Source organism: Dendrobates tinctorius, unplaced genomic scaffold (genome assembly GCF_039654945.1).
Source record: "Dendrobates tinctorius isolate UK_male_01 unplaced genomic scaffold, ASM3965494v1 ptg000028l, whole genome shotgun sequence".
Taxonomy (NCBI): Eukaryota; Metazoa; Chordata; class Amphibia; order Anura; family Dendrobatidae; genus Dendrobates; species Dendrobates tinctorius.
In genome coordinates, this window is record NW_027361696.1 from 81,933,388 (window position 1) to 81,947,504 (window position 14,117).

General features: G+C 38.1%; 1 protein-coding gene across 3 annotated transcripts in view; it reads right to left on the reverse strand.

Annotated features, from left to right (window-relative positions):
* The window catches only part of PTPRH (protein tyrosine phosphatase receptor type H), a 307,023-nt gene that overhangs the window by 170,152 nt on the left and 122,754 nt on the right, over positions 1-14,117 (reverse strand). For all 3 annotated transcript variants that reach the window (XM_073571084.1, XM_073571082.1, XM_073571083.1), the window contains exons 2-3: positions 2,300-2,345; positions 78-341 (exon numbers count right to left, since the gene is read on the reverse strand). In XM_073571084.1, coding sequence (XP_073427185.1) covers positions 78-341; positions 2,300-2,345 — 310 coding nt within the window. The remainder of the gene's footprint in view (positions 1-77; positions 342-2,299; positions 2,346-14,117) is intronic.

Sequence of the window (14,117 nt, forward strand, 5' to 3'; positions counted from 1 at the left end):
TGACAAAACATACTATACTCTAGAAATGATATTAGACCAGGACTTCCCTGGCCTAAATACTGAAATACCCCACTTACGTGTTGTAGCATTCTTGATGGTTCCAGGGCTGCTGGTGCCAGTGTGATCGATGGTATAGATTGTTATTGTATAGGTGAGTCCAGGGACTAAACCATCTGCTGTATATGGAGACGCTATACCAGTCCGATTTTCTATGTTTGATGTACCATTATTGACAATTACTCTGTAGTCAGTAATATTCGCACTAGTAGAGTTGGTCCAAGAAATCGTGATCGAGTGTTCAGTGACGGTAACTGCAGTCACATTTGTAACGTCAAGTGGGGCTAAAAATGAGAAAAGATAAATAATATATGAATTAAATTAATATATAAATATATTTTCTTATCAACTTGAAATCAGAGTTGTTCCCTTTAGAAGCTGGAACAGTCCAATTACCTGCAAAGCCATATTCATAGCATCTTGTTTAGACATGCTTCCGCAAGCTGTCAAATTGCTCCAAGATCAGTGCAGCTTGGGTCAGCATGGAGTTAATACAGATATGCCTCCCCTCATCTTTCTTCTAGGCTTAAACAATCACTCCCATCAAAGTTTTGATCCTCTTTATATATTGCAGTCATCATATTCTATAGCACTGTGTACTTACAATTGCTCATTTTACCTTTCTACCCAGATAATTGTTCTCTTTTCTCTGCTCCATGTAGAAACAGGATGTCTCTTGTCCCTGCATCATTCCCCTCTTCACCTCCTGACCCAGCTGCTCCCTCCTCCCCCTCCCAGGGAGTTTTGCAGTGACTCATACAGGGAAAACTGACCTCCTGTTTCTACATAGAGCTTAGAAGGATTCAGCTCCTCAAATTTTAATCACCTGATATCATAGACCTAATGAAAAGAGAATTATCTGGGTTGAAAAGCAAAATGAGCAATTGTAAGTACACAGAGCTATATAATATGATGAGTGCAACATATTAAGGGGATACAAATGTTGATAGGAGGAGGAGGGCTTTAAAATAATTAAGAAATATTACTCATGATAATCAGCTAAAAAAAATTAAATTTTTGGAAGATTGAGCTGTGTTAGAGCTTATTTTGTGTGCCCAGAGCTAATGTTTTTAATTGATTTCATTTTAGGGTAGATATGATATTTTGATCACCTCTTTTAATGTTTTTGTTGTTGTGGTGATTTTTCCAATTGGATTAATTCACTTTATATTTTGATAGATCAGACTTTTACAAACGCAGCGATACTAAATACGTGTATTTTTTTAAATTATTTCTTCATTTTTAATAGGGAAAATGGGGTGATTAGAACATTTTTTAAAAAAACTATTTGCTGTATTCATTAGTCGTCTCAGTGGACTTATCCCTGCGATCATCTGATCACTTGTACTATACAACACAGCAAATCCACAGCATTGCCGTTTTATAGAAAAATCATGGTCTCCTATGAATGCCAGGCATGTGTTGGCTTTCACCGGAGTACCGTCATGACAGGCTTTGGGGTCTTCAGCAGACCCCCGACGGTCATGGCAACACATTGGCATACCATGATCACATCATGGTCAAGTGAATAGACATTTAAAACAGTGTGCCCCCCTGCAGCTGCATTTAACATGTTAATGGCTGCACGCAGAGCTCCGATCCACCTGAAGCTCTTATTGGCAGATGATGGCGGGTTATCACAGCCATCATCTGCTGGCAAAGATGTGTTCTCTGCTTGCGTGCCCGCATCAAATTGAGGGTGTTGGCATATGATATGCCCAGTGTGTGATGTGTTAGTAAGGGGTTAATGACATTTCACAGAAATTCATTGGGAAATTGAGGAGAATCAGATTATGCCGCTGCCAACGTGTCTTCAATTTAACAGTCCTATAAGTTTCTGTTCCGGTGCTTGATCGAGGTCCCACTTCTGCACTCAATTATATGCAGAGGGAACAACATTGAGTTCACATATTCCCAAATTACAAAAAATGATAAGGTAGCGGGAAAAATAAAACACCCATTCTTACTTTTTGCGCAAATTAATGAAGAGCGTGCACTATTTTAATGTATTTGGCAAGATAAAAGTCATCAAACACCATAAGAGGAAAAAAAAAGAAGAAAAAACACAAATCAGGGCTTTAAGTTTTTTTTTTAAATATATTTAGCATAAAAACCTGATTTAAATAAAAGTCAATGTTCTGATGACACATTCCCATTATAAAACAAAAGCTGAGAAAAACAAAAATTCCATGAAAAGGTACATGTCACCATGACACAACACAGATAGTAAAATTATACTCACCACCCTGAGCCGCAATTATGTATGTACCCAGAAAAAGGAGAACGGTCTGTAAGCAAAAAATAAATTAGATTAAAAAAACACATTATAAAACCAGGTTTACATAGTATGTGCCAAAATAGCAAAAATAAAAAATCCACAACAAAAACAAAATAGGTAAAAGCCATCTCCAGACTTTATGCTCTTGTCTCAGTCCATGCCGTGAGACTAAAGGCCATAACCTTTTCATGATAGTTGGCATACAACCTGGAAAAGATATGGGGACTGGTTATTTAGAACTAGCCCAATATTTAGAGAACGGAGAATGGGGGAAATGCTTCAAGTCCACAAACATATTAAAAAGTTGTATCATCTTTGTTCAACAAGAGTACACCACTTTCCAAGCCTCTTGCTTGTCGGGGAACGGTGATCTCCTGATGATTGCCACTTTAATGGCACAACCATGCCACGGCCGGCACTGTGCCCTCAAATGCTGCAGCCGTCCAGGGAGCTCAGGGTCCAGATTCAGAGATCCAGCCTGCTTAGCGCTCGGAAGCTCTATAGCAAAGAGCTTGTAAGCGCTGCGCTCCTTACTTAGATCAGCCACTGCTTACAAATTGCAGTGGTGGCCAGTAACTTGGGCAAAAGAGCAGTGGCTCAGTGGTTAGAACGGTTTGCTTGCAGCGCTGGGGTCCTGGGTTCAAATCCACAACAAAAGGTGTTTGTACATTCTCCCCATGTTTTGGTGGGTTTCCTTCAAGTTCTCCAGTTTCCTCCCACATTCAAAAGACATATTGATAGATTGTGAGCCCCAATGGGGACAGTCTCATTAAAAAATTAGAATAAAATAAAAATCCCAGTGTTCTTGAGATCATAGTATTTTTTAATAATAGGTAAGAAGAGACCATGCACTGCACACAATAATAGTAGAGAAAAAGGTAATTAGAATAGCAATTCATTTTCTTAGCTCATAATAATCCATGAATTATCGCACTTTTGACCAGTAGGAGGCAGTGTTTCTCCAAAAAAATTGAGAACCCGCGACAGTTTCCTTCCCCTACAATGCAGATTTCTTATATTCAGTTCTGTACCAATAGTCATTTATTTAATAATATCTCGTTCGCAAAAGCAGTGAAACCTGATGCCTCATCCCTAAACCACATAGAATACACGTCCCGACAGACCAAGTATAAACTACTGCAATTTCTGGACGGCGATGTCAAGGGGTAATTGGCTGCTGAAGTTTTACTGAGCAGAAAATCCCATTTGTATCACAGATTAACTTCTGCTAAAGTTGTTTCCCATTATTGTAGTAAATACTGTGACTTAGTTTAGGTCTACATTTCCTTGATTATTTTTTTATAGGTGTGAGAAGGGTAGAGGAGGGGATTTAAGCTGTGTTCACATTAGGTTTTAGGATTTTGCTCCAAAATTGTCCAAAAACATTACGTTTTTTGAGACATTTTTGCAGCGGAAACTGCAGGTTTTTTGAGAAGTTTTTGGAAGGGTTTTGGTGACGTATTTATTTTATTGTTTTTTACAGTAGTTTTCTTTTTAACTCAGTTGAACAAGGTAGACACCACTAGGGTTTTTAAGCAAAAACTATGGTAAAACGGACCCAAAAAAAAAAAATCCAGTTGTCTTCCAATCATCTTTTGAACTTTTTCATTGACTTGTAAAGTACAGAACGCTTTCCATTCACAAAAAGCCAGAAGAATGGACAGGTCACTTTTTTTTTTTTGACCGTTTGGCGCTTTTAGAAATCTGAAGTGGTTAATAGACATTCAAAAGCGTGAACATGTGCTCAGCCAGTCGTTTTTACATAGAAATGCTTGTGTTGGTTCTTTAGAGCATTTTCCCTGCAGAATTCACCTAAAAAAAAGAGACATCGTGTTAACATTGTCATGCTCCAAAAACTTCTAAAAAAAAACCCTACATGTGCCCATACCATTTGAAAAAAAAAACTCTTGAAAAATGCTTCACGTCCATTTCTATGGGGAATCCACTTTGCTGTTCACATTTTAGGGTTTTTGAGCTTTTAATTTTTTCCTGAAGAAGTTTTGAAAAATGTTTGGTGGGAAAGAGTGCAGGCCACTTGAGGTGGATTCTCAATGAAACCTCTCCAAACTTGACACTAGTTAGAGAGCATGTCATCTGTGCATCAAAAAGTTGGAAAAACTTTTCAGCATCGATTCATTAAGACTGGCATAGTCGCAAAGTTTTTGCTCACTTCCACATTGTACTTGCATTGTTGAAAATTTGCGTAAAAATTGGCGTAAAAGCTTTGATGAATTGTCCCCTTTGTTTTTGAATGTTTGAAAACGTTCCATGTGAACACAGCCTTACTCAACCCAAATCTTTATTCCATTGGATTATTTTAGAGCATTCTGCTCCGACATTCGCACAATCACACTTTTGGCTGCTGTGACACAAAAATAAACACTGTGTCATGTTTTTTAAGGGGAATAGAAGAATAAAGTCCTGTTATGGTTTTAGATTTTTCTTTTCATTTTTGGCATAAAATAGAAAGTTTTATATTCACATTTACCAACTGTCATATAAGAAAAAAAAAAACTGGAGTAATAAAAAAAAAAATGAGACAGCGAAGAAGAGGGGATGCAGCTGCAGTATCTCTCCCTCAGAAGGAGAGAGGGAACATGGGTGACAAAGGACCTTGTAGGTCTGAAACATTTTCCTTAGGAGCGCAGCAGATATTTATTTTCTGCCTTTTTAATTTCTGTGCTGTTGTAGTTAACCATTGTGTGTGCCTTTTATGCTACTGGATCAATAAAGCAATTCTTTTAAGTCAATGTGAATGCTGGCTGTCTTTTGGACTGTTACCAACGTAAGGGCTCATACTCACTGGTGCGAAAATCGGATGAGTGCAATCTGATTATAAATCGGATTGCACTCTGACCAATGTTAGTCAATGGGTGACATCTCATTTGCGATTTTTTTCTCAGCCGAAATCGGACTGAGAAAAAAAAACCAGCATGCTGCGATTTTCAAGTGAAAATCATCAATGAGTGCAATAAAAAATCTGACAGCACTCGCACCATGTGAGTGCTGTCTGATTTATACGCACCAGTGTCCTTTGCGGCTATACAGCAAAATTACACTGACAGCTCAGAAAAGGATAGAATAGATGTATACACATAGAATGCATACATGTCAGTGACACCAACACATATGTATTTATAGTAGACAGACAGATAGATAGATAGATATTCAGTCCAAATAAAGGCAATAGTGGTGAGTTTTATTCAGCCCACATATCAAGGCAACGTTTCGGCTCAACTGAGCCTCTCTCAAGCAGTGGGTGTTACAACAAGTGTCTTTTTATAGACCATATAACAATCTCTTAATAGTATCATTCATTTTACAGTACAAAAATTATTTCAGAGTGCATACAACTTTTTCATTATAGTCAATAGGATCCACATGTGCAAATAGTGCAAGGTGCTTATTAGCATCTTTATATTATACATCAGAGTCCATCTCAATAGTGTTCATGTGATTACTTATTAGTCATATTAATCATACAGTGTCTCATATAATCCCTTTGGTTTACATACCACCACATGGAGGACGCCATGAACGCTATAGCTGGCGTTCCTGTAGCTCTACTGCGCATGCGCTATGAGTCATCCGCTCTGTCATGTCCAGCCAGCCAATAGGGAGGCATGTATGTCATTTTCTTCTCTGCACAGGCGCTCTGGTGTTTTCATCACCACAAAGCCGCCATATTGTACGTGGCAGAAGGTCAAAAACTGCTATTACTCATTTATTATCAATATTACATATTAAATCCAGCGTTTTGTTCAAATCCTAGAGCACCCTTATCATGTTAATCTTATAGCACATTAAAACATAATATAACTGCTCATATTTTAAAGTGCTGTTATTTTTCAAAATATGTTTTTATATATACCAGGAAATCCATATAGCCGCTATCTTAATCTTATTATAAAGGGATTTTAATAATATTAAAATAATAATAATAATAATAATAATAATAATAATAATAATAATAATAATAAGATGGATAGACAGACAGACAGGCCGGTAATTCATATGCGGCTATACAGTAAAATCACACTCACATGTTCTAATACAAAAGATATACTACATGCATACACATAGAATAGGTGAATAGATAGATAGATATAATAATAGAGAGATACATAGCAGAATAGGTGATAATTCATTTGTCGGGTTTAGTAAATTAACAATGACAGGTCACAAAACACTAGATATATACTCATAGAATACATTCATATGTCAGTGACACACATATATATAAAGCTCAAGTGTGTGTATGTATGTATGTATGTATGTATGTACGTACGTACGTATGTACGTATGTATGTATGTCCGGGATTGGCATCCGCACCGTCGCAGCCTCAGCCACAAAATTTGGCAGTGTCACACATGTGGACCCCGAGAGCGTCCTAGGTTATGTTGTGAGGCGAAATTTTAACCCTGCGTGTTCCAATTCACCAAACAATTTTGCCCCTATCTACATAATGGGGAATAAGTGTGTGTGTATCAAGCCCCGCCCCTCATTATGATGTCATAATGGTTGCCATGGCGACACTGATGTCATCATAGGTTGCAAGCCCCGCCGCTCATTATGATGTCTTAATGGTTGACTATGGGATGGAGGATGTGTGATGGGTATATGGGATGGCGGATATATATGATGCGTATATGGGCACTCGACTATGGGATGGCGAGTATGTATGATGGGTGTATGGGCATGGGACTATGGGATGGAGGATGTGTGATGGGTGTATGGGCACTGGACTATGGGATGGAGGATGTGTGATGGGTATATGGGCACTGGACTATGGGATGGAGGATGTGTGATGGGTATATGGGATGGCGGATATATATGATGCGTATATGGGCACTCGACTATGGGATGGCGAGTATGTATGATGGGTGTATGGGCATGGGACTATGGGATGGAGGATGTGTGATGGGTGTATGGGCACTGGACTATGGGATGGAGGATGTGTGATGGGTATATGGGCACTGGACTATGGGATGGAGGATGTGTGATGGGTATATGGGCACTGGACTACGGGATGGAGGATATGTATGATGGGTATATGGGCATGGGACTATGAGATGAAGGATGTGTGATGGGTATATGGGCACTCGACTATGGGATGGCGAATATGCATGATGGGTATATGGGCATGGGACTATGGGATGGAGGATGTGTGATGGGTATATGGGCACTCGACTATGGGATGGAGGATATGTATGATGGGTATATGGGCACGGGCCTATGGGATCGTGGATATGTATGATGGGTATATGGGCACGGGACTATGGGATGGAGGATAATTATAATTTGCTATAACTAACCACAGTTAGTTACTATGCCCGGGCAGCGCCGGGCTCTTCAGCTAGTATATAATATATCAAATAAATATGTATACAGTACATTATGTATAATGTATATAACTAGCTGAAGAGCCCGGCGCTATATATATAATATATATCTAATATATATATAATATATGTAATCTATTATATAAAGCTCAAGTGTGTGTATGTATGTACAGTTGTGGCCAAACGTATTGACACCCCTGCAATTCTGTCAGATAATACTCAGTTTCTTCATGAAAATGATTGCAAACCCAAATTCTTTGGTATTATTATGTTCATTTAATTTGTCTTAAATGAAAAAACACAAAAGAGAATGAAGCAAAAAGCAAAACATTGATCATTTCACACAAAACTCCAAAAATGGGCCAGACAAAAGTATTGGCACCCTCAGCCTAATACTTGGTTGCACAACCTTTAGCCAAAATAACTGCGACCAACCGCTTTCGGTAACCATCAGTGCGTTTCTTACAATGCTCTGCTGGAATTTTAGACCATTCTTCTTTGGCAAACTGCTCCAGGTCCCTGATATTAGAAGGGTGCCTTCTCCAAACTGGCATTTTTAGATCTCTCCACAGGTGTTCTATGGGATTCAGGTCTGGGACTCATTGCTGGCCACCTTAGAAGTCTCCAGTGCTTTCTCTCAAACCATTTTCTAGTGCTTTATGAAGTGTGTTTTGGGTCATTGTCCTACTGGAAGACCTATGGCCTCTGGGCCTTACATTATGCTGCAAAATTTGTTGTTAGTCTTCTGACTTCATAATGCCATGCACACGGTCAAGCAGTCCAGTGCCAGAGGCAAAAAAAAAAAAAAATTACTCAAAGTTGGATAAGAATAGGAAATCCCATAGGATCAAACAAATATACAACATGAATGATGATAGAAATAAAAAATAATAATGAATGGCACAATCTTTATAGAAATAAAAATGCCTTTATTAAAATGTTGGCACAACAATTAAGTGCATAAAAAAATGTACAATATATATATATATTTAAAAAAGAAAAATTAATGATAACATATACAACCACATTAGCAATATATTTATGGATAAGGAAAAAACCGTTCCATAACAAGCGAGGCTACATTAATAATCCAGGTAAAAAAGTTCATGTGTATAGTGACACAAAAATTGCATAAAAAAAATTCATGAATGTGCCGAAAGTGCAAGAGTGCAACTGTGTAAATAATACAAATCGCCCTAAGGCAGTGCAATTAAAACACAAAATGTAAAATACCTGTTAGCCAATTAGCGCTATGTGAGTTGTATAGTAACGTGCCCCGATGCGCGTTTCGGAAATAAAATCTCCTTCGTCAGGGGGATAAATACAATGTGGTATGGACAGATGATTTATTTATAGGGGAATCAATTATGTGCAAAGTACTACACCAGCGCATGTGCCGCTACTAGAACCCGGAAGTCAAAATCTAATCCAGGTCATGTGATTAAATACTTCCGGGTGATGTCAGACGCTGTTGCCATGCAAACCAAGGCATATAGCTCACTGTTCATTAATCAAAATTGAGATAACAAAATAGACAATGGCACACATATGACCAAATTGCGGCATATTAAATAACGTGCGCTAATAATATAATGCTCATATAATGAGGGAAGACACAGGCAGAGAACGTGGCGGCGCGTGCGCAGACGTGGCAACGCGGTAAATGAATGGTAGCAGGCGATGAGACGCCGCCACCATGCAAATCACCGATGCCAAGACAGCGCACGCGCACAGTTCAATGCAAATGACTGCCTCAAACAGCGCATGCGCCGCTACTAGAACCAGGACATCCAGGTCAAGTGATTCTGGGTGTTGTCAAACGCCGTTGCCATGCAAACCAATGCATATAGCTCAATGATCATTAATATGAATTAAGATAACAATATAAATAATGGCACACATATGACCAAACAGCGGCATATTCAATGACAAACGCTGGTGGTACAATGCACATATAATGAGGGAAAACACGGGCAGAAAACATAGTGGCGCGTGCGCAGACGTGGCAGCACGGAAACTGAATGGTAGCAGACGATGAAACGCCACCGCCACACAAATCACCGATGCTAAGACAGCGCACGCGCACAACTCAATGCGAAAGACTGCCTCAAACAATTAGAAAGGAAAGAAAATTAATAAAAATGAAAATAAAAATAAAAAATAAGTGATTATGTGAATACCATAACTAAATAATAAAATATATAATAAATATATGTAACAGAAAGTAAACACACACATAATAGTAATTACCATAAATAATCCATGCAAATTGCATTTCTAGAAACAACAATGTGATCAAAAGAAAAAATTTATATAGTGAAATTATATGTGTGTATATATATAAAAACACATAATATAGATAAATAGTGCCACAATGTTATGGTGGTAGTAAAAACCAACTATGAACAAAAATAAATATATGAAATACAGAAATAATATATGGCAAATCTTCATTGCTTCCTCTGTCCGAAAGTAGAATAGATGTAATGATCCTCATAAAATCACATCCATCATAACTATAAAATAAAATGAAAATAAAATTATTAAATTGCACAGGAATTTATAAAAATGGAATAAACGAAAGACTCTCATTGAGACCAAGTGGAGACACAGTACCTAGTGTTCATATCCACTGTGTCTCAAGTTGCGCAAGCAATTTACTAATATTACCCCCTCTGTCACCCATACACACCATATCAATACCAGTGACCCTTAATAATGAAGAATCACAGTTATGGTGTGTTTTAAAATGTCTAGGGGAGGGTTTTGAGTGAGGAAATGTCTTCACCATCGACAGCTGCCCTTATGCCTAAAACATGCTCCCGCACCCTCACCTTGAGCTGGCGTGTGGTAAGGCCAACATAGATGAGGGGGCAGGGGCATGTGGCATAATAGATGACAGCTGTCGATGAGCAGGTTATAGATTTTTTTTAATTTCAAAAACGTGAACATTGTCAGAGCTGTTGAAAGTACTAGCCCTGACAATATTAGGGCAAGCTATACACTGTCCACATGGTTTACAACCCGTAGTTTGTTTAAACTGTCTAATAAAGTTGTTGACTGGTTTCTTGACATAGTGGCTTTTCACTAAGCAGTCACCTAAATTACGTGATCTCCGAAACGTGATGTTTGGATAATCTCCAATATAATTCGCAATAATGGGATCTACCTTCAAAATTGGCCAAAATTTTTTTAAACAAGATTTGAGTTGTTCATTTTGGCCATTAAAGTTAGTAATGAATCTAACCACTTCTTTAGAATTTAATTTGGCTTCATTACTATCATATAGCACACTATGTCGGGACTGATGCCTTGCTCTATTAAAAGCCCTTTTTATAGCACGTCGGCTATAACCCCGCTCAATAAATCTTTCTTTCAAAAATTCCGCTTGTCTTAAAAAATCTATTTCTGTAGAGCAAATGCGTCTTAAGCGTAAAAATTGCCCAATTGGGATAGAATTGATTAAACTGCGAGGGTGTGAAGATGAAGCATGGAGAACGGAATTGACTGCCATTTGTTTTCTAAATAGGTCAGTTTGCAAACAATCATTACTATCCCTCACCACATGAACATCCAAAAAGTCAACAGCCTCACAACTACACCGGAAGGCAAGATGCACATTGATATCATTCGAATTAAGTATTCCAATGAATTTAGATAACTTGTCGGAGGAATCTTGCCAAATAAAAAACACATCATCGATGTAGCGCGTCCAAAATGGAATGCTATCAATCGATGTATAATTACCAGATAAAAACAGGTCCCTCTCCCACAGACCCAGGAACAGGTTGGCATACGATGGGGCAAAAGAAGCACCCATCGCTGTTCCCTGGGTCTGTAAGAAGAAGGACCCCCTAAAAATAAAAAAATTATGACATAAAGAAAAATCTAATAAATTAATGAAAAACACAACAAATGAACGTGAATAAGAAGAATGTTGTAAAAAATATGATACAGTGACGATTCCATCGGCATGTTTAATATTAGTATATAAAGACTCCACGTCACATGTGACTAGCATGGAGTCCTTATCAATGTGCATACCATCAATCTTTTTAAGAAAATCACCGGTGTCCCTGGTGTAAGATGGGAGGGATGTAACGAAAGGCTGCAAAATAAAATCGATATATTTGTTGACATTTTCCAAAAAGTTGCCTCTTCCTGATATAATTGGTCTGCCCGGTGGTGTGTTGGTATTTTTGTGTATCTTGGGCAGCAGATAAAGGGTGGGAATGGTTGGCTCTTGAATTAATAAGGACAGAAAAAGATCATTAGTAATTATATTATCATCTCTAGCATCCTGTAGGAATGATTTTAACTCCACCTGTTTAATTTTAACAGTTAGTAGGGAATTGCATAACATCACACCAAAAATATACATGGACAATTTGAGTAGCGAAGAAAGATTGAGCCTTAAGAGATTGGTTGGTCTGCAGGACGTTGTGTATAAACAAGCGGATAAGGGTGGAAATGTAGTGGTGTAGCCCAAGGATATGTACGAAACTGAGGCATATCGCCAGTTGAACAACCATGAATGTTATAAGAGGTTAACATTCAATCCTCTATTAAAATTTCAGGTGGAGTTAAAATCATTCCTACAGGATGCTAGAGATGATAATATAATTGCTAATGATCTTTTTCTGTCCTTATTAATTCAAGAGCCAACCATTCCCACCCTTTATCTGCTGCCCAAGATACACAAAAATACCAACACACCACCAGGCAGACCAATTATATCAGGAAGAGGCAACTTTTTGGAAAATGTCAACAAATATATCGATTTTATTTTGCAGCCTTTCGTTACATCCCTCCCATCTTACACCAGGGACACCGGTGATTTTCTTAAAAAGATTGATGGTATGCACATTGATAAGGACTCCATGCTAGTCACATGTGACGTGGAGTCTTTATATACTAATATTAAACATGCCGATGGAATCGCCGCTGTATCATATTTTTTACAACATTCTTCTTATTCACGTTCATTTGTTGTGTTTTTCATTAATTTATTAGATTTTGCTTTATGTCATAATTTTTTTATTTTTAGGGGGTCCTCCTTCTTACAGACCCAGGGAACAGCGATGGGTGCTTCTTTTGCCCCATCGTATGCCAACCTGTTCCTGGGTCTGTGGGAGAGGGACCTGTTTTTATCTGGTAATTATACATCGATTGATAGCATTCCATTTTGGACGCGCTACATCGATGATGTGTTTTTTATTTGGCAAGATTCCTCCGACAAGTTATCTAAATTCATTGGAATACTTAATTCGAATGATATCAATGTGCATCTTACCTTCCGGTGTAGTTGTGAGGCTGTTGACTTTTTGGATGTTCGTATGGTGAGGGATAGTAATGATTGTCTGCAAACTGACCTATTTAGAAAACAAACGGCAGTCAATTCCCTTCTCCATGCTTCATCTTCACACCCTCGCAGTTTAATCAATTCTATCCCAATTGGGCAATTTTTACGCTTAAGACGCATTTGCTCTACAGAAATAGATTTTTTAAGACAAGCGGAATTTTTGAAAGAAAGATTTATTGAGCGGGGTTATAGCCGACGTGCTATAAAAAGGGCTTTTAATAGAGCAAGGCATCAGTCCCGACATAGTGTGCTATATGATAGTAATGAAGCCAAATTAAATTCTAAAGAAGTGGTTAGATTCATTACTAACTTTAATGGCCAAAATGAACAACTCAAATCTTGTTTAAAAAATTTTTGGCCAATTTTGAAGGCAGATCCCATTATTGCGAATTATATTGGAGATTATCCAAACATCACGTTTCGGAGATCACGTAATTTAGGTGACTGCTTAGTGAAAAGCCACTATGTCAAGAAACCAGTCAACAACTTTATTAGACAGTTTAAACAAACTACGGGTTGTAAACTATGTGGACAGTGTATAGCTTGCCCTAATATTGTCAGGGCTAGTACTTTCAACAGCTCTGACAATGTTCACGTTTTTGAAATTAAGAAATCTATAACCTGCTCATCGACAGCTGTCATCTATTATGCCACATGCCCCTGCCCCCTCATCTATGTTGGCCTTACCACACGCCAGCTCAAGGTGAGGGTGCGGGAGTATGTTTTAGGCATAAGGGCAGCTGTCGATGGTGAAGACATTTCCTCACTCAAAACCCTCCCCTAGACATTTTAAAACACACCATAACTGTGATTCTTCATTATTAAGGGTCACTGGTATTGATATGGTGTGTATGGGTGACAGAGGGGGTAATATTAGTAAATTGCTTGCGCAACTTGAGACACAGTGGATATGGACACTAGGTACTGTGTCTCCACTTGGTCTCAATGAGAGTCTTTCGTTTATTCCATTTTTATAAATTCCTGTGCATTTTAATAATTTTATTTTCATTTTATTTTATAGTTATGATGGATGTGATTTTATGAGGATCATTACATTTATTCTACTTTCGGACAGAG